At 32.7% G+C, this 22,488-nt stretch overlaps 1 protein-coding gene and 1 long non-coding RNA gene across 2 annotated transcripts; one reads left to right on the top strand and one right to left on the bottom strand.

Annotated features, from left to right (window-relative positions):
- The first annotated feature begins 12,585 nt into the window (after positions 1 to 12,585).
- Positions 12,586 to 15,304, top strand: LOC116001811 (guanine nucleotide-binding protein subunit gamma 2-like). The gene is made up of 4 exons (XM_031241757.1): positions 12,586 to 12,987; positions 14,751 to 14,803; positions 14,898 to 14,942; positions 15,025 to 15,304. Exons 1-4 carry the CDS (start codon positions 12,874 to 12,876, stop codon positions 15,107 to 15,109), a joined length of 297 nt encoding a protein of 98 aa, XP_031097617.1. The 5' UTR covers positions 12,586 to 12,873; the 3' UTR covers positions 15,110 to 15,304.
- A 627-nt stretch (positions 15,305 to 15,931) lies between these two features.
- Positions 15,932 to 18,793, bottom strand: LOC116003121. The gene is made up of 3 exons (XR_004094621.1): positions 18,492 to 18,793; positions 16,403 to 16,535; positions 15,932 to 16,331 (listed from the first exon to the last, which is right to left on the bottom strand). It is a non-coding gene; the product is annotated as an uncharacterized LOC116003121 (long non-coding RNA).
- Positions 18,794 to 22,488: the final 3,695 nt, after the last annotated feature.

The following is a 22,488-nucleotide window of genomic DNA, read 5'->3' as shown; positions in this document are numbered from 1 at the left end:
TATATATATATATATATATATATATATATATATATATATATATATATATATATATAGTAGAGATCGAATGTGGTGAATGTGCCCAGGTGAAACGTGCGGTAAGATGAGAGACATTGATCTTGCCAAATTAAATCAACATCTAGGATTAACAATGATTTTAAAAAAAACGCGGTGGAAATTTGGTCATTTCCCGTATTGGTCAAACTTAAGGTGCGTAGTTAAAGTGCGTCGTGTTCTTTCTTAAGGTGCGTGGTTTTCCTTCTTCAGGTGCGGGTTTATGTGTTTAAGGTGTGTCAGTTATTCAGTGAGAACTTAAGGTGCGCTTTTTTAACAAAAAATAAAATTAAGCTGCGTTGATCTAAAGCTTTAGGTGCGTTGTTTTATTTCTTAAGGTGCGTGAAAATTTTAAAGTGCGTGGTTTGTGTGCTTAAGGTGTGTCAGTTGTTAAAACTTAAGGTGCGCTTTAGATGTGTGATTTTCCTTCTTAATGTGCATGATTTATGTACTTATGGTGCGTCAGTTATAATACTTAATTAAGATGCGCCATTTTAAAGTTTTTTTTTTGAAAGCACCATTTTAAAGTTTGAAGTGCGTGATTTGTATTCTTAAAGTGCTTTGTTTGTGTGTTTAAGGTATGTGATTTGTGTTCTTAAGGTACTTTGTTGTTTGTGTGCTTAAGGTGTTTGTGATTAGATGAGTCAATTGTATACTTAAGGTGCATCCTTTTGTGTTAACCGCACTTCCGCACGGGAAGTGATCTTCGCACCTGGTCCAGTCCCCTCTATCTCTCTCTCTCTCTCTCTCTCTATATATATATATATATATATATATATATATATATATATATATTTATTTATTTATTTATTTATTTATTTATTTATATTTATATATATATATGACTAATTTAATTGTTCTATTAAACACAAATAGCTCGAAAGTTATACGATTTGCTTTAAAGAAAATTAGTTATATATAGTTGGATTAAGCAATGGATAATAAATAAGACTCATAAAATGAAAAAGAAGTAGGCATTAAAAAAAAAAAAGAAGCAGTTAATTCACTTAATTGTTGAGATCTAACAATAATTTACTATTTTTAAAATAAATACATTAATAATTTGAATGTAATAGTACAACTATTAAATTATAATAAATCATTCCAACCAAAGACCTTGTGGTCAAGTGGCATCCGGTGTACACTCCCATGTGGAAGGGAGTGGATTCGAGCCTCAGTGGATGCATCTGTTGACTCTTTGTGTTTGAAGTAGGTTGAGAAAGTAGCTATGAACAGATTCTACACTGTAATTTGAGTAGAACTCAAAAAAACAAAATCATTCCACTATTTCTTTTTTTAGTAATAATTTACATTTTTTTAAATTAAGGTAGTCAAAGTTATACATTTACACATATTTATGGTGTGTTTGGTTGACGGGTTTTAGTATAAGGTATGGGTATTAAAATGATTGTTATTGTTTGGTTGACAAGTTTTTATAATACTACTATGGGTTTGGAATACCCCATTAATTGAAAAACACATACCCTTATTAAATAAGAGTTTCATTTCCCTTCATTTTTTCTTCCCCAACTATTAATAATCATTCTCATTCCACTCTACTACCAAACGTGCAAAATACTTTCACCAAAACACATTACCCTTACTAAGTATTTGATACTCATACCAATTTCCAATTTACATGTGCGAACCAAACACACCCTTACATTTACCAATTGCATGTGCTTTTGGTAATACATACCCCAATTGGTACAATAATGCGACATCTAGGAGGATGTAAATCATGAAAACTCAGCTAGAAGGTTAGACTTTTGCTTACTGCGCACAAGGAGCCCCTCTCACTTCATTTGCGAGGCTCGATGATCTCTATTCTTTCTTCTCAAATTTCACTCTTATGATCAACTGAACTGCCGATACAGACTTGAATGGAGAAGTGTTGATCGAGGCGGTGACTGTGTTGTACATGTTGTGGAGGGCACCGAACCGAGCGGTGTGGGAATGTGGGATTTCTTAACTAAGGATATATTAAAACTAACCCATTAAAATTTACTTTTGGAGAAATTCCAACACTACTTCTTTACTTTTTTTAGGATCTACATCACAATTTTATTCTAAGAAAAGTTCAAGTTGATTCCTTCTTCAATTGTATCAAAGTCCAAAAGAGTATATGAACGCTTGAAATGCGTATTACAAAATAAAATCCTCCTTTCATATCAAACTACAGTTTTGCGTAATGTTTATTATAAACACACAATTTGACAAAGCTATATTTTATAGCCACACATATGTACAAGTTAATAGCGTACATAATGGCCATGTTTGGTGACAACGTTAGTTTATCGGCCAATTTTGACTTATTTAACCATTATTAGATGTTTGATTTGGTTAAATATTGAATATAAGTGTTTGATTAATTTGGCCCTGTTTGGTAAATAATCAGTCTATCAGCCAATTTTGGCTTATTTGACCACTATTAATTGTTTGGTTAATAAGCTTTTTGTAACTCCAAAATACTAAAATTCAAAAGGCTACTCAAAGTAGCCTTTTCAATTAGGTTTTTGAGAAAAGAAATTATACCAAACAGCTATCAGCTAACAGCTAATCTATCAAACAACTTTCTACAATCAGCCAATGTTATCAACAAATCATACTTTCTAACCCAAACAGCCAACCCAATTAGCTAACAGCCATTTACCAAACAGGGCCTTTAACTTTTTGTAATAGCTTATTGCTCCAAAACACTAAAATTTAAAAAGCTCGATCAACTTTTTAAGAAAGTCATTTTGTATGTAATCAATCAGATATCAGCTAAAAGCTAATTTATCAAACGTTTTTCTATAATCAACTAATATTATCAACTAGTCAAATTTATTAATCCAATCAGCTAACAACTATTTAGCAAACACCATCAATATTTTTTTTAAAGAAAAAATAATAATTTTTTAAAGAAAAAATAATAATTTTTTTTAAAGAAAAAATAATAAAATTCTTGTAGCAGGTGCACCAATTGTCAGCATGTGCCTTATTAGAATCGCGAATGCTTCTCTCTGAAGAATTAAACATATAGTTGGTATGATGATGGGGAATTCATGCAACCCAATTCCTTAAACTAATATATGTGCAATGTTTGTAATACAACTACTTTTATTTTACATTATTATATTTTTAATATGTTAACTGATTGTTAATTTAAAAGACCAATTCTTTATTTATTTTCCTTCTCCTTTAATTTAATCAGTACAAGTAATGTGACGAGTCTTTAACTCTTAAGAATATAATACATGTAATAACTTGTGTGTTGGAATTGGTGTAAATGTAATGGGTTAATAAGCCAATTAAATATTAGCAATATTGCCTAGGGTGAATGATGTAAGGGGAAGTATGAAAAAGAATTATTGTTATATCATGGATCATGATCTATATTATAAGATAGATTGTATCGATACATATTTAATTTTAAAATATTGCAGTATCATTTTTAGTACCTAGATTTATTATTATTATTATTATTATTATTATTATTATTATTATTTACAAGGTATTATCTCAATCATGTGAACACTCATTTGAAATGATAACAGAGTTTTGTTATCACATTATATAATAGTTTTTTTTTTGTCAGGTTATGAGATGTACTGAGCAGACCCTAACTGTAGAAGACACATTTAAGCTCGTATTATACTCAGACTAATCTCAGTTCGCACCAGGTCGGACCACTTAAGGAGAAAATGCTGGTCAGATTATTATTTTCAATACAAGAGGGGTTTGAACTCCAAACCTCTCTTAAGGGACATTAAAAGTGAATATAAAGTATATTAAAAATGAATCTATATCAAGAATATATTTTATAGGATTAAGGGTCAAATATGCCACTTAACTGCACATCAAATTGCAATTAGGCCATCGAACTAAAAAAAAATGCAATTGGATCTCTAAACAACACAAATTCATACAATTTAACTCAAAATGACTTGTTTATCTGATATGACGGTTACCGATTTTAAAAATAATTTAAAATAAAATAATTAATGTAGTAGTGGGAGTGATTGATGTCTGATGCGTCCAGGTTAAATCTGCAGGCGTATATTAGCTTAAGAAAGGGTGTAGAAGTAAGTCAAAAAATTAGGTAAATTACACGTCTAGGAGTGTTATTGCGTGTTTAGTCACCGTACCGGACTTGGCCTACAAAATCAAAGTGGACCGTATAATTATGTGACAAGCAACAATATAATTTTGGATCTCCATCCTGGTGGCACTATCTCCTCACGTCCACAGGCGTGCAATAGACTTTGTCAATTTTCATGCTGCGTCGACCAGACCAACATTATATTTCTTTCTTTTTGGGTTATAGGCTGGCATGCATGCATGGCGGCATTCAAATCAAATTAACAACCAAGTCTAATTTTAGACTTCCACTTCTTCTTCTTCTTCATTTTTCGTGTAATTTTATTTTCAAATACTAATCACGCTTTTTAATTTCTTAATTATGAATTCAATTATTAGCACTTTTTTTTATTCGTAAGTTGGTTTTGGAATGACACTTTTGATCGTTGTATGTATGTCTATCAAAGAAATAGATTTTGAAGTATTTTTTAGTCTACACCTTTTACTAACCCATCGATATTGGATGTTCATTCTAATTTGTAGCGAATTATCCAATTCACTGATCAAGAATATCATTTTGATATCAATTACATCCCCACGAAGTGATGAATCAAAAATCATTTTCTTCCATTTATATATATATATATATATATATATATATATATATATATATATATAAAACATGAATTGTAAATATATTTGTATTCTAGTCCATAGAGTCGTCAAAACAAGTTTAGCCCACCAGACTAGCCCCTCCTGCCCTGCAAAAGGACAAAGGGGCTTTGAATATAATTTTATGGTCCGTCAAGTGTGTGTATATTACTAATATTAGTATGTATATACACACATACTTTTATAAAATTACACACACACATATGCTTATTTATTTATTTAATTATATTTAAAAAGTGTATAAGTAATCAATATATTGTATAAAAGATATATATTTTATTGACTTATGGATTAATGCATTATGTATTTGATTATTGATAAGACTTATTAGTTTATTATTAGTTATTATTGTACATGTTTAACAAATTCCATGCAAATGATTAATGTAGGCTCAAACTATCCCAAATTATTTTAATATACATACTTATTAACTTCTTTATATTAATTTTTATTTAAATAAAAAAATCTAATATTTGGCAGGCCCCACCATGACTCGTTGGCCTATGGCGGGAGAGGGACGAACCTTGTTATTTGTTAAGCCCGCTAAATTAATGGACTTTTTAGCTCATCTCTCCCAGTAACGGATTCCACCTTGTTGGCCCGCTTTGACCACTCTACTAATCAAAATCTCATTCAAATTGATTCCTTTTTTTCATTCAAATTTAAGGATATAACTAATAGTTTTGTGGGAATTGGTCATATTCTTATCTTTATACTCGGTATTATACTTGTTCAAATTAACATTATAATTATAAGACTTAATTAAGTATATTTAATAGCTGAACTATTAATTTAATATGTATACTTTCCTCACTACTCTGCATGCTAATTTCGTCTCTCTTTATTTATTTATATATTTTTGGCTAAATTCATATTTTATTTTCAACATTTTATTCAACTAAAGTTTTTTTTTAATTAAACAAACTAAAGTATTTAAAATCTGTTCAATTTAATTACTTGTTTTTTTAATCCCGATCAGTCTACGTCAACCCTAAACTCCCGGCCATGTGCTAAAAACCGGAAAAAAAAGAATAAAATAATAAAATCTCTATTATAAAAATATAATGAGACATAATTAAAGAATAAAAACTAAGATTAGCTTCAAATTATTGTTATTCATATCTTTTTATCCACAGTATACTACGATTATTGTGAAATACAGTTATGTACATATTTATAATAGTAGTTTGCACTTTGCATTAATGTACATTTTATATTTATGAATTGAAAGTATACTCTGTCCATTAACATTTAACAATACACATAATACAATTGTTAAATTTTCAATTAATAATTCAATCTAGAAAGGTAAATCATTCTAAAATGATCGGCCATATACAATAGATTAACATTCGACCGAAAAAAGTGTTGACAAGAATCGTTCCACCCACTCGAACACCTTATCTTTCGGGACAATTATTCTCATATCTTAGTAGGACAAACTATTTATAAATATTCCTCCATACCCCCGCCAATTCATGCTACAATTAAACCAATATCAAGTGTAACCGGTACTAATGTACACAATTTTTATGTTAAAATTAATTCAAAAAAAAAAAACAAACAAACAAACAAATGGTAGGGAATTCCATTAAAGTCGTCTTAAAATATTTCTAAAATTAAAACTCTACACTTACAAAATTTTATTGAACCATTCTAATCGCTTTGTTTTTACTGAATTTTGAGATATAGAACAATTTACCACTTTTGCAACTGGAACTTTTTGGAGTCATGATTATCACTCCAACCACATTATTAGATACTAACACTCCAGCTGAAAATTTTAAAATTAAAATTGTTTATTATCAAAGTTTCTATTATGATTATTAATTTGCAAGAATTATATTTGGATATTATTCAATGAAGGTATTTCTCTCTCAAAAACGGCTATTGCACCGATCAATTATATGAACAATTATACCTCAAATTATACCTCAAATCATAATTATATGCATTTTGAAATATTCACATTTATAAAAGGTTTGATAATCTTATATATGTCAGATATAGAATGATACTTTAAAAAATTATGATACACTAGCTAACTTAAAAATACACCTTGAGGGTGGAACTATTCGCACAAACCGCATACACTAACTTAAAAATACACCTTGAATAGTTTAATACACCTTGAGCGTGGAACTATTCGCACAAAACGCATACACTAACTTAGTGTGAAACTATTCGCACAAAACGCATGTGAAAACTAATTATATCTATAAGGCTTAAATATTTTTTTATTTATAATTCTGTTATTTATTACTTTATAACCTACAAAATATTTATTGCATTTATGTAATAAAATATTATAAACATAACAATTCTGTTATTTATTATTTTTAATATTTTTAATATTATTTTCACTCGTACGATGCACGGAATGGATTTGTTATAATATATTAAGAATATTTGAATCGATATATAATTATATAAATTATAACATCAAATATTATATAGTGCAATTAAAGATATGTATGGGATCGATTATGTTTTTTGATGTTATCATCTTTTGAATTCTAAGAAATAAATTGATTAATTAATAACTAATGTGTAGATGTACGCAATAAAACAACCCTTCAAAAAATATCTTAATTTAATTATCATTTAGCGAACTACACTGCTGCATGTAAATTACACATGAAAAAAACAAAACACAAAATTAAGAGGGAGGGAGAGTGACGCTGCAGATAATGTGGCAGTACGTTTTCGAGGCGTCACATCCGCCCATGCGGCGGAAACACTTCCGGTTGCCCAGGCGGCGAAACCGGCGGTTGTGGCGCTTCCGGCCCACGCGGCGGCGAACCCGGCGCCGTATCGGAATCTCGACCCGCAGCCACGGGCGGCGGGTCGTCATCACCGGGCCTAATCGGCGGATCCGCATCGAAGTCGGGAACAAAAGGCGACTCCGGCACCGCCGTCGCGTCCGTGGGGGTCGTTATCGGCGGCGTGACTATCGGCGGCACACAATCAAATGCCTGCTGATGCTGACCCATATTTCTCTGCCGCCGCATCCCATCCAAAGCCGGAAAAATCGACGAAGCTTTTGCTTTTGCTCTACAACGGGAAATTGCAGAAATTCTAAGCATTTTTCTTTTTGTTTTTTGTTTCTCTGATGTTTCAAAATTTCATCAGCTTACGACCAGTGCGTACAAAACAGTGGAATTTTTAAACAAATTTATATAGAGGAAGAATTTAGCGGTGGTAGCAGTTAGGCGGCGGAGAAAGAAAGCCGTACGGTGGCCGACATAGGCTGTGGTATAAAAAGGTGACACGTGGATGCCATGCGTAAGTACGCATGAACAACTGAGAAAGTAAGAATCTTCCATTAATTTCTTGAAACCTTATCTCCACAACAAATTATTATTATTATATTCTATCAGTAATAATCGGATAATAAAAAGTATAAATACCAGAGATCCCATATTAGGAGACAGTAACAACCTCACCTCAGCTGAATTAATGGAACAGTCAAAAAAATCAAATTTAAAAATAGTTAATTATAGAAATGATCTCTCATCGGAAATGATTTCGCCGACCAGAATACTCTTCTGGTGGGATTTCTCCGACCAGGATACTTTTTTGGGTGGGATACAAATAGGGGCGGAGTAATAAATTTTTTAAAATAAAAGAGATCATTTAAAAAAAATATTTTAAAGAAATATAGTCATAAATATTATAGGACGTAAGTGAAAAATATAACATATCAAAACTTTAGAAAAATATTTATAACAAAATATGAAACATAACTAATTTGGTAAAATAATTCAAATTGTCATTATTAATATAAAAAAATTTATATATATTTGACCATTTTTCTAATAATAATAATAATAATAATAATTGCATAATCATATTGACCTTGTGGTCAAGTGACATGTAATGATGACTTTCTTAAATAGGAGGTTATGAGATCAAGTTTGAACAGATACTCCAAACACTTCAAAAATCGTCTATAATTATTATCAACATAATTATTATATGAATAAATATCATATTTTCATCAAGCACCTTGTGCTCAGATGGCAGAGTAGTAGTTCTTTCATATGAGAGGTCATGAGAGAAGAAAGCTGATTGAGTCTGTTCAGAACGCTTTGACCCGATTCGTGGGAAACAATATAGAAATCATTTCAAATCATCTCTTTGTGGACAGAAAGGAAAGATTACGACTATCGACTATTTTCGATAGAGCGTCCCCAATTCATTATGTTTGCTTTTGTTTTTGGTCTAGCACCAAAAAAAACAACTACTTGAAAGTGCAAACTTATTTATACTTCAGCTTCGCATTCTTCATAGCGGCAAGAGACGGTCTGACTGATGTGGTATTTTGCCTGAAAACAAATCATATGACAAGACCGGCCCCCAGCATTCATGACTTTATTTAGTCCAGTTTCCGTTCTTAATAACATAACATAATTATAATATTTTAAATCTTTAGGCGTACATCGCACAGGTAATATACTTAGTGGAGTATTAAATTATTAGTGAATAATATCAATTCACTTTTCATATAGTAATTATTGTATTGATTAATGCAGAGTGACCATTGACATAGTAATTGCATGATTTTTTCTGGTAATTTTAAGTTTCTATTATTAAAATATGATATTATTCTATTTTAACATAATCATTGGCAGGCCGGAATCGCAAGTCTTGTCATTTTTGTTATCATCGCATCAAATACGTCTAATATCTACAAATTTTATTAAAGAAGTCATTAAGAATATTTTATTACTAAAAGAGATAGATTAAATATTTAGTATTATAATTTTTATTCACCTGTTGTTAGTAGCTGATTTTGTTAATAGGCCGGATATGAGTATATGACCACATTTTATGTGATTGTCTTGTAACCTTTTCACTGGTGTAAAACTTTTTAAAAATAAAATAAAATCAAAATATTCACGACATAACTAATGGATTATGATAAGGATTATACCTTACTCGTATATTTATGCATGTGCTTGGTATTTGTAAAGAGGATCAAGAGGTCCATTTTCTAAGCATATCCAATCATTTTATGTTTTGCTCGACTCAAACCCGGTTGGAAGAGGGATCCCTCTGGTCAGGAGGAAGCGTTCTTTCCACTCGGGATGATCTTCGCGACCTCGTCCTGTCGGGAAGACCATTCCCAAGCATGAACCCAACTATTAGAGGCAAAGTGTAACACGATCACATTATATGATGACATCATTTTTACACCAGCGGAATCTCGAGGCACGTGGAGTCATTGGAACTGCCCTTATCATAACTTATGCATGGAAGACATGTGGCTAGCATGTCGGACGACGCTCGACATGTGTGTTCTCTAAACTTCTATATAAAGCGCATTAAATGCTAGGAAGGGGAACTTTCGGATGCTAGACTATAGAAGACCTAAGCTCGGGAACGTCTGAGCATATATTCAGCTACCCGAGGTCCTACATTGTGACCGAGTAGAGTATATCGTCGTATTTGTCACATCAGATTTTATACTAAGGGTCCATTTGAAAATCTGAAAATTATTTTCCAAAAAATGACTCATTTTTCGGAAAGTATTTTAATTTTCTTGTGTTTGGCTGAGTGTCAAAAAATTATCTTTTATGTTTGGCTCAAAATTAAGAAATTTTATTTGTTCTGTTTGATTCATTTTTTAGAAAATGAATATATGGAGTATTATTTATAATAATAATAATAATAATAATATGTGGTGATGGTGGTGATGGTGTGGTGGTGTTTGTGGCAGTAGTGATGTTGGTGGTGGTAATGTGGTAGTGGTAGCGGTGGCCGTGGTGATTGTGGTAATAATAATAATAATAATAATAATAATAATAATAATAATAATAATAATAATAATAATAATCTGGAAACTAACTTAAAAAAGAATAGAGCGAAGAGAGAAATGGAAAATAAAGAATCTAGAAAATGTCTTCCAACTAAAAAAATTAGGAAGGCATTTGTCATCAAATTGAACTTTTTTTCGTTGACCAGAATTAATATTTTATCATCTTCGTCTCTTGGTAGGGACTAAGACGGAGGCTGCAGTGAGGTGGATAAATTTTTGTTTTTTAAAAAATTATTGTTTGTAATAATAATAATAATAATAATAATAATAATAATAATAATAATAATATTATTATTATTATTATTATTATTGTTATTGTTATTGTTATTGTTATTGTTATTGTTATTGTTATTGTTATTGTTATTATTATTATTACTATTATGCCAAGTAGGACCTAAATCAACAAAATATTATGAAGTGGCATTCAAATCATCATAACTTTATATTTACATGTAATAGCAAGTCAAAATGACCCGCTTGCTTCTTTTTTTTTTTTTTTAAAAATTTAGTTTAGAGATATATTTGAAGTTTTTTGTAGTTCAATGATCTCATTAATTTTTTTTGAATAATTCAAAGACTTATTTAACAATATCTTTAAAAATTACAAATAAAAAAATATTCACACACTAATTAGTGCTTTATAAATTATATTAGTCATTTCCACCAAAAAAAAACTTAATAAAATAGCATTATATCATTATTTGTAAAATTATGTATATATGCAATCTTAACATTTCCCGGGGAGGTCCTTGAAGTCATATGAATTTGTATAAATTTTTATGTAAAATTTTTTGATGAGTTTAATGGACTAGACTCATCGTAAATTGGATAATATGAAAAATAGTGGTATAATATTAATAATACACAAGGGTTATAGAATGTCATAATTGAGTTACAAATAAAGAAATAAATATAAGAAATAAAAAGCAAGTCAAGTGCTCTAGTCTTTGACCCCAATCGAGTAGTTGGCTTATCAAGCACACTCTTTGACAGGTGAATGGTGAGAAAGACATGAGACCAAAAGACAAATGTTGTCTGAGAAGCGACGATGGTGTCTGAATGAGACTAGACTCACTATTTTATAGAGTATTAAATGTGGAGTTGAAGAAAGTAGAGAACAAGTTATCTATGATATCTAGAAATTCTAGGTCATCCACATGTCCCATGAAGCCGCCAAATTCTATTGCCAAGCCACTAAACACCAACCGGATCTCCAACTACTATCCCTCCATCCTTGTGCGTTACAACTGTCAACCCCCCACCACCCAGCCACTAAACACCAACCAGATCTCCAACCGCTATCCCTCCATCCCTGTGCGTTACAACTGTCGACCCCCCACCGCCCAGCCACTAAACACCAATTAGATCTCCAACCACTATCCCTCCATCCCTGTGCATTACAACTGTCAACCCCCACCACCCCTAGTCGAGGTTACAGCTAAGCGTGGGGCCAAAGTACCCCCCCCCCCCCCACCACCCATTTCTTTGTTCTTTTTGGACTTTTTTACCTTCACCTCCATCTTGCCAAAATGACCCTAATAAGTTTATCATGTTTATCTTACTTTTTTCATCTTTACATCTTACAACCATATATTTTATGTATTGTCACACTTTAATATTTAAATTTTTCTCGTTTTCCACTTTATACCTCTCTTTCGTCTTTGCACAATTACACTTTCACCCCTTGAACTTTTCACCTTGTTACATTTCAAACCTAACATTTTCACCTTAACCCTTTTAACTCTACTTCCAAATTTACGCACATAACTTTCTTCTCTTCCTATCTAAGTCCCAAAAACCTCACCAATAAATTCAGGCCTAAGTAACTCCCATGACTTCACTTCCAAGCCCAATTGACATTGGCTCAGGCGCATTCCTCCATCACTTTTAAATTTGTGTAAAAATGTCCAAATGAAGTAAACTAAAAAGGAAAACTTTTTTACATAAAAAGACACTGCACGACTCTGCACTTTCTTTCCTTTTCTTTTCATCATTTGAAAAGCTTCTCTGCTCACAAAATACAAAACCAAAGACTCCTCTTTTCCAGTTCTCCCTCACCCTCTGCTGGGCCACTTCCCACATCTCTCTGGCAAAGATTTCTCCGACAGCATGTCTCGAATGAGATAGGAGAAGAAAATTTGGTTTTCTTGGGGAAAAATGAGTCTTTGCAATTGAAGATGACATGTTTATCCACGCTTTGATAATCGAGGATTAAGGGGTTGCAATTTGTGAGAGAAAGAGAAAGTGGGTAAGATAGATAAGGTATGGAATCACCACAGAGCCCAGGGCAGCAAATACGATCGGTGGCGGATTTGAGAGGGAAGCATCGGATTTCAGCTGAATTGAAGCGGCTAGAGCAAGAGACTCGATTCTTGGAGGTCTCTCTCTCTCTCTCTCTCTCTCTCTCTCTGTCCTCTCTGTCATCAAAGTTTTTATTTTTTTTTATTTTATTTGTTTTATTGCTGTTTACAGGATAGTTCTCGGAATATCAGATATTCTGTGTGTTCTTAAAATGGGTCTTTTTGTTTTTAGTGTGTTATTGAAGTAAAGTTACAACTGTTGTAAAACAGTGAAAAGTCTTGTATTTCTTGAAATCTGAGGAAAGCTATATAAACAGGACTAGAAATTAACATAGTTGACCAATGTGTAGATTTGTGGTATTTAGTTGATAATGGTCTTGAAGATTTTGAATGAGAGGTGAAAGGTTGGGGTGTTTTCTAGAATGGAATCTTGTTCATTGATGAGTTGAATTCTATTGTTAGGATTAGTGCCTTAGTGGAATAGTTTGGACTTGGTGAAGACTTTAAGAGCTTAAAGAACAATAACTGACTTCTGGGTGATAAAGAAGGGTGTTTGTTGCTTCAAAGAATCTCTTAAGTTTACATTGCCACAGGAAAGGCTAAAATTTGGGGAGGCAAGTTTGCTTGGCGCTTGCTAACAAAAAAAAAACATCCTAGTATACTCAAAGGTGACGAAGACTCCTTGTGCGCAGATTGTACAGGCAGGGGTGAAAACTGAGTACTAATTGGGCGACTCGCGATTTACCTCTTCCAACACTCTTGGGCAGGAGTTTGGGGGCTTAGAATTAGTTTAGCAGAAGCTGAGAAACCTAGTGTATAAAAAATAAAAATAAAAAATAAAAAATAAAAAACAAAAAACATCCTTGTAAAATATGGGTACTTCATATCATGTTATATCATTCACCACCCGAGATGAATGGTCTTCCCTCCTAAGATGCATAACTATGATATACTACAAAAGGATCTTAAATTTGCACCAGGGAGCACGTAAAGGAAAGAGAAAGAAAGCTAAGAAAGAGAATTAGGAAATGAAACTTGTCTAGAAGCAAACAACAATGAAATGAACTGTGGGCTAAAGCTCTTGGCTTTTTTCTTTTATTTATTTATTTTTTTTCAGAATGGTAGGGTGTGTGCATTTCTTATTGGCAATTTATATTGATTACTGAAATGTATGTGCTATCTGTATTCTAGTGTCGGTATATATTTGATGAAAGTTGCATAGATGAACTCTTGAACAGGCATTCGGGTTATATGAAACCTTTTTAGCTACATTTCTTTGTCGTTCTCCAACGTGTCTTAAGAATAACATTCGGTGCATGTAAATGTGCCAAGATGTGTAAAAAGAACATGAAGTTTTATTCATCTAAAATATTATACAAATTTATATTGGCATCATGCACTTGTGTAGTTGGCAAGTGGCTAAATCAGGTATGGTCAGGTTCTCTTGTTCAAAACCTATGCTCTTCCAACACATTACTATGTATTTAGATTTAAAAAACTTAATGGTAATTACTTTTAGCTATGTAGCCTAGCCATAACTATCGTTTTGCTACCACTGCAAAAGACCATCTGTTGGATATACGATAAGCTTAAAGTGCCGATTCAAGAAGCTTGAAAATGGAATTGCAATGGCTTTACTCGCTTTGGCCTATTTATGTAGATGATATTGTTGTCGAAAGTTTTCACAAGTAAAAGTGGTCAAACAACCCGACTTTTCTTGTGTTGGGATAGCATATCACCCACGTTATCTATACTCTTTACTTTTGCTTGCTTCTCTTGAATGTTACTCCGTATTTGATTTATAAATTAGTTTAGCTTTCTGATGATGATAACTTGTCCAGGAAGAACTGGAAAAGCTTGACAGAATGGAGAAGGCCTCGGGTGCTTGCAAGGAGTAAGTAACGAAATGATGTTTACATTATATTAGCACTGCATTTGATGGGTACTATCAAGTGTCTAACTTCAATGTTTTACATGGAATTATTCAGAATGTTAAAAATCGTGGAAACGAGACCAGATCCACTACTCCCCCAGTAAGAATAATATCCTTCCGTGTTAGTTTATCTTATTGTAATGTCATATCGTGTATTAAAGTATATTCTGTCTTTGTACCAGAACGAACGGTCCAATAAATCCTTCTTGGGACCGGTGGTTTGAGGGACCCCAGGATGCATCCGGATGTAGATGTTTGATACTGTGATGCAGCTGATTCCTTCAATTTCATCATTTACTTTACTGGAAATTGATTTTGAAATTTGTACCTTATACAAGTACTCAGTATGTTTGTTTTAGTGGTAGTCTGATAGATATCAAATTTGAATTGTCTCGTATCAATGTGCAGAAAAATGAATTATTGCTGTCTTTTTTACATTCTAAAGTAGAAAAAGTTCATCAAGACTCAGCATAACTTGCTTGGTTATGCTTCTTTCAGTCTTTTTTTTTTTTTTCAACTCCTAAGTATTTAAAAATCTACTTTTCAAGATTAAATTTTGTAAGCTTGAAGTATTTTTCTCACTAATAAAATTAACTTTGCACCTTAAAAAAACATAAACTATTAAATATTTAGAGAAGAATGCTACAAAGTTTGTAAAAATTACATTAAAAAATAATTTTAAACATTTAACCGTCAAAATTATATTTATTTATTTATATTCTTTTTATTTTGGAAACAAATTCCCTTACAATTTTGATGATACGACTGAATTAGTGAAAATGGGGATGCTTGGGAGGCGAGGATTAGTAACCGCCGAGCATGTTTCTGCATGCCGGCAGCACTCCCTTCAAACCTCCCAGGGGTGAGAACTGCGGTGACCTCACGTAGGGCATCAGTGTTTCATTTTTTGTCGGGGAAACACCGGACAAACACCCCAATGGTTAAAGCCCTGTTTACAGGGTGGTTTAGGGTTTGGTGTTGCGTGAGGAACCACCGACCCCACATCCCACCGGTTTGCTCCCATTGCCTAAACCCCCTCATAATATACTACAACTTCTTCTCTACAACAAACGATGTGGGATCAATGAATAATGCAATCAAAATCTCTATCTCTATATATAATGCAGTTGTGATGCAGAAAACTGCTGCATAGTTAATAAATAAATATTAGACAGCAGTACGTGTTTTTGAATCTAAATTTGGGAGGGAAATACCCTATAAATACTACATGTTCAAGTCTCACAAAGCCTCTCACATTTACATTGAAGCACAACGAAGAAAAAAATTCAAGAAACAAGAGGTATTAACTTATTATTATTTTCCTTTATATCATTTTAAAGCCATATTTCATGAAGAATTAAATTAATTGCAAACATTTTACGTTTATTTGTGTTTCTCAAGAGGATTGAAAGGGGCAGATAATAGTATGGACACCCATGTTCACAAAAGGTTAAGCCATGTCAACAAATCTGTTCTTGAAGTTCAAGATCTGCAAAATGTGCAAAATTCATTATAAAAAATCAGTTAAAGAAAATGGATTTCAGATCATATATATCTTACATTCATAGGAATGTGTCTGCAGATCTTCAAGTTTCAATTCACTTTCAGAGCATATTGTACTATTGCACACACTCATGGCCCATGAACACCACAAGTGCTATCAAACTGAGGTTGGTACGTACCTATGAAGTTCCTGAAAGAAGAGGCGCAACAACCATTAAGTGCAAAGAATGTGTTTTTCATGATCAAGAGGTATGTGTGTGTTATGGTATACAAAGTAAGATATTAATCTATTGATATCTTGCCATTTTATGCCTGACTAACTACTCTTAAAAAATCTTAACTATTTATATGTAATGCTTAGGGGTACTCAAATCCAATGCACAGTTTGGGATGATCATGTTTCCAAACTAGAGCCATTTTACCAATCAACACGACATGATCATGTTATAATTTTACTACAGTTTTGTAGAGTCAAGGTTGTCCAGAACAGTAAGATCTCACATTCCTTGACACTCTTTTTAGTTTCATTAATTTTACAGTGTTTGTGCAGCCTAACAATTTTGACTCTCTACAGCCGGTGATATTAAGATCAGATCTGCAGCAGCTACGATGTTACAAAAATTTATATAAACCATGATTTTCCAGAGTTTCAAGAATTTAGAGAGAGGTAGGGCATTTAACACACTCTTAGCACACATTTCAGTTTTCTTATTTTCTATACTTTTGTGGTCATCTAGTTTTGATTTTGTATGTATAAACACTTATATGCAGTCTTAAAGGAGAGCAGACCCCAATGCGTAGCATTGTTTCCATGACAAGTATAAGCTATGGCAGTGCATTTGATGACTTATCTTCTGGACAAATGAATGTTTTGACCATTTCAGATATATATCAAAATAGAGAAGTAAGTAATTCTTTCTTTTATTTATCTTAATATTAAATAGAAAAGTTATTAATATGCTAAATTTATTTTGTAGTATGGTGATTTTTGGGTTGTTGCTAAAATCGTTGGCATTGAGAGTTCAAGTGATTGGTTTTATGTATCTTGCAAAGCACATGGTTGTAATGAAAAGTTAATTCTACTGGACAAAAATATGACTGTGATAAATGTAAGAGGACTTGGGAAGAGGGTATTCTCAGGTACAGGGTTAAGATTAGAGTTGTTGATCTCAATGGAAATGCACCATTCATACTATGGGGCAAAGAGTAGTGTCAAGAATTATTAGGTATTTCAGCAACAGATCTTAGAAAGAGGACCTTGGAGGTAAATTATGTTTTTAAAAATTAATCTTACTACACATATTATACCGAATCATTGAACTTATACAAATGTGCATCCGATTTGTAGGACCCCTTACAATCCCCAGTGAAATAGAATCTTTAGTGGGACTTGCAATGCTTTTTAGGATTGCTGCGAGAAAGGAACAATTTGATAACCTTCACAATGCCTCCCCGCCTACTACCACTATTAGCTTGCTTGTACCACTACCACATACTTATCTACCTACCCCTCTACCACCTACACCCAGAATGTCGGAGGATTTGAACCCAGCTTTTGATTCCCTATCCTCTAGTGTCTGAAGATGGCAAGTTAGCCAGCTACATCTCCGGACTATAGAATTGTGTCCATTGTATAATATTAAAGCTGTAAAAGGTTGTACACAAATGATGCAATAGTAACCAAGAAGGAACAAAACTTAGAGTGAATCAAACTCAATCTATCCTTAGTGGGATGGGAACAGAATGAAAATTCTCTTTAGCCTTTCATTTTCATTATGATACAAATTCAAGGATACAGTTTTCTCAATTACGAAGCATATAGAAATCTTCTTAGTTCTCACAATCATCAATCTGAATATTATGACATTTCCTTCTCGATATCACATAGAAAATCAATGTATATAAAAAGGATTCCTTCTCCGCCATCATGATAACACAATACAAATATCACTTCACGAGCAATCTCTATCCAAAATTTATCGGAACACCACCATTCATTGAAAATTTGGAAAGTCAATAAACATATAAAGCAAACGTTGCATCCAATAGAGATAAGGATTGAATGAAATAGAAAAACAAATGAAATTATTTTTTTCTAAAATTAAAATCACAAACAGAATGAAAACAACACTAGATATGATCAAACCTCGAATCGTATATTTTTGTAGACTAGCTCCTCAACGTTACTGCCAACAGTAGGATGAGTAGTGACCACCTCTCCCAAATGTAACTTGTAAAGCGTCGTCGTTTTTACTTTTTCCGGCGTTATCCAGGCCAACGACTACGATCTTGTACTCCTTTGCCGGGAACAGCATGAACCAGAACCTGGGCATGATTGTATCTAATCCAGATTAGACAGAGATCTGGTGGAAAAATACTAGCGTGGGGATTTGGAATTGAAATTCGATCTGGTACGGTGGATATGGTTGTTATTTTGATTTCATTTCTAACCGACGAGGAAGAAAACTTAGAAAAGTGCTCAAAGTATAACAGGAATATTAATTTCATAAAAATTTATTATTTGAAAACAACTACAATACGAAGAAAAGTCCAATAAGGGTTCTTTGAAACTCATAAAAATGAATTTTGACATTTTTTTTTTTAAATTATGTTTGAAATTTTGGATATTTAATGAAGAGTTAATTACCAAAATGGTCCCCTTGACTATAACGAAATTATCAATTTGATCTTCGACTATTTTTTTTTACCTGATGAAGTCCTCAACTTTGTAAAAGTTAACTAATATGGTCCTCCGTTAGGGTTGGAGTCTAACGCCTGTTAAAGTCAAGGGTAAAAAAGGAATTACAGGTTGGTCATCGGTCAGTCCGGGCTGCCCACGTATTAAATTGTTAAATTATTTACTTAGTAACTTAATTTTCAATTGTAAAAGCCCTAATTGTAAACTCCCAATTCAGATGCGATAGTCGACCGAGAGCTAGGGCTCAAGAGAGTGGTTTGTGCTATGGAAATCCCAACCAATTCGAAGCAAGACTTTGGTTCAAGAGATCTCCCCAGCAAGATGCAACCTCCGAGTAGTTTGATAGACACAACTGTAAGTGGGAGTCGCCCATACCCTCCACCAAGTAAGTGTACTGCTTTTGACAATGATGCACCCAATTTGTGTTGTTTTGGGTAATGGGTATGGTTCTGTTCAGATATGTTGTTGTAAAGGGTGATTTTTTGGCTATTGAATTTTGGTTTTGATTGTTGCTGCTATGTATGTTTGTGCGATAACATATATAAATATGTGCGTAAAATATTGTTTTGAGTTGAATATTGTCTGTAATTGGAACCATTGTGCCATCAGAAGCACATGGGACCACCATGATTTTTAATATTGTCTGGAATCCATACATGTGAATTTGTCTGATTTTAATATTATCTGTATGGGGACCATTGTTCTAGCAAAATATAAAACGCATGGGGACCACCATTGTAGTATGGTTTTGAATATTGGTTGGATGGGCACTATTGCACTGTGTTTTTATTTTGTTTAGTGTTTTAATGTTTATGTTGGATGTATGGAATACATAAAGTTGTTATGTATGTATTAAAGTGCATCTTATATACTTTTTAAATCAGGTGGTCAAGATAATTGTAGTTTCAATCTTAAATTAAGGCATGGTGGTAGGATAGAACTAGGCAGCCCACCTAAGTACGTGGGAGGCAGTGTTAAGTGCTTTGCTAGCATCAATTATGATGAGTGGGTATAATGACTTTATGGGACAAAGTGCAACAGTTGGGATATAAGATTGATGGATGTAGTATTTTCTAAGACTAATAGTGGATTAATAGAGTTAGTTTTAGATTTTGATGCTTGGAGCTTGGTTAACTCTGTTGTGAGACCTAAGGTATTGGAGATTTGGGTAATTGTAGGGGTGATTGGAGAAGATGAAAATGAGTGTGCAGAAAATGAGACTTATGCAGATGAAAATCTGACTATAGAAGAAGAAAATGATAGTGGGGAAGAAGAAAGTGATAGTGCAGAAGTTGAGTTTGACCCATTTGAAGGAAGTGACTATAGAGATGATGAAGAATTTGTTAAGTACAGAGATCCTAAAGTTGAGTATGCTAGTCAGGGAAATCTGGAAGTTGTAGATGAAAATGTAAATCAAAGACCTACAAACAGTGAGGTGATTTTAAATGATGAGGAAGCATGGATTTATCATTTGGGTGAGTCTGTTAGGCCTAATCCTCCTCCTCCAGATTTGCCAAATCCTTTGTGGCTTGGTAGAGCTTTTATGGCTAAAGAGGATTTCAAAGATGCAGTGAAGACATATGGTATACAGTATGGAAAGGAGTTTAAGTTTAAGAAGAATGATAAAGGTGAGATGTGTTGCTATATGTACCCAACCTAATTGTAAGTGGCTAGCAACCTGTAGAAGAGATCATGATGAAGCCTTTTGGAGGGTGACTGTTTTCAATGATGAGCATGCCAACTGTCCATGGGTGAATAACAAGAAGTTGATAACTTCAACTTTAGTTGCAAAGAGATAGAAAACAAAAATTGCTGGAAATAGTACTTGGAAAATGAATGAGTTTAGAGAGACAATTTGTACTGATGAACACTATTCTTTAAGTAAAAGACAAGCTTACAAGGCATTGGACTTTGCTAGGCGTGAAATCAATGGTGACCTTGAAGATAACTTCAACAGAATATGGAGTTATTGTTTTGAGATACAAAAAACAAATCCAAGGTCCACTTGGGGTAGATGGTTGTCACATTAACAGACGTGACTCCAACCCTAACGGAGTACCATATTGGTTAACTTTTACAGAGTTGAGGACTTCATCAGGTAAAAGAAATAGTCGATGACCAAATTGGTAATTTCACCATAGTCAGGTGACCATTTTGGTAATTAACTCTTTAAAAAAAATAAAGTCACATAAAATATTTATTCTAATTATTAAAAAAAATTAATTTAAAATAAAATGTCTCCCTAGATATTTGATCCGAATACAAGTTTTGGATTCTTTATTTTTCTGTTTCTCTCTTTCCTTTCTAAATTAGTTTTTGAATTATTATTACCACTATCACCACCACCATCATAACAATGTTCATTTTCAAAATAAAAAATAAAAAATGAACCAAACGAAAAAAATACATACTCTTCGCCTGCCATGTTGCCATTCGCAATTTTCACAATAGTTATATTATTGACATCCACCTTGTAAGGTGGATCCGTATCTACTGAATGTTCACAAATTGAATTGTAAGCATTCAATATGTAAATTATATATTTTGAATTCGGGTTCATAGAATAATTTGCCTAATTTTCATTTGCCTCCTAAAACGTGAAAAACGCAATACTAACTTAGGGCCTATGAGCACCTATCCAGTTGTTATACGGTGGACCATGGTCCACAATGCATTGTGTACCATGGTCACAAAACGACACCGTTCCATTAAGTAGGTGAAACAATTATCATAAGTCGTAACGGAGCTCCGTAAATGATACTATAGTTCATCTCAAAAGATACTTCCTTACATTTGTTTTTATATTATCAAATGAAATTGTAGTTATATCGAAATGAAACTGTAATTGTGTTAAAATTAAACTGTAGTGTATATAAAATGGAACTGAATAACAACGTTTGTTTTCATTAATCAAAATAGCGTCGTTTTGATGCATGGTCCAGAGTAAAATTTGCGGCACCTATCTATTCAAGTATTAGTCTATTTTTGGGAGAAGATTATTTACAAGGCGTTTGGTTGGGAGGAGGGAATTAAGAGAGAAAAGAATTGTAATTCGGTGAGAATTGCAATTCAATGAATAAAGTATGAATTGAAATTATAGTGTTTGGTAGGTAGGAATAGGAGTACAAGGAATTGAAAGGTAAGAAGCGATAGAATGACTAAAATGCCTTTATGTTGTAGTAGTAATAATAGTAGGAGTAGCAGTAGTAATAATAATAATAATTCTTTCAATAATAATACTAATAATATTTTTTTCAAAATAATAATAATAAGTATGATAACAATAATTTCAAAAAAAATGTAAAAAAAAAAAGAGATAAAGGATGCGGATGATGAGCAAAATAATCTTTACACCAATTATAATTGTCCATCCTCTCCATCAAATTACAATTCACATGAATTATAATTCACCATTTAGAGAGAATTACAATTTCACAAAATTACA

The sequence above is a fragment of the Ipomoea triloba genome, chromosome 13, assembly GCF_003576645.1.
Source record: "Ipomoea triloba cultivar NCNSP0323 chromosome 13, ASM357664v1".
Classification (NCBI taxonomy): domain Eukaryota; kingdom Viridiplantae; phylum Streptophyta; class Magnoliopsida; order Solanales; family Convolvulaceae; genus Ipomoea; species Ipomoea triloba.
The sequence above is the reverse complement of the archived record's forward strand: the minus strand, read 5'-3'. Positions and strand labels throughout refer to the sequence as shown.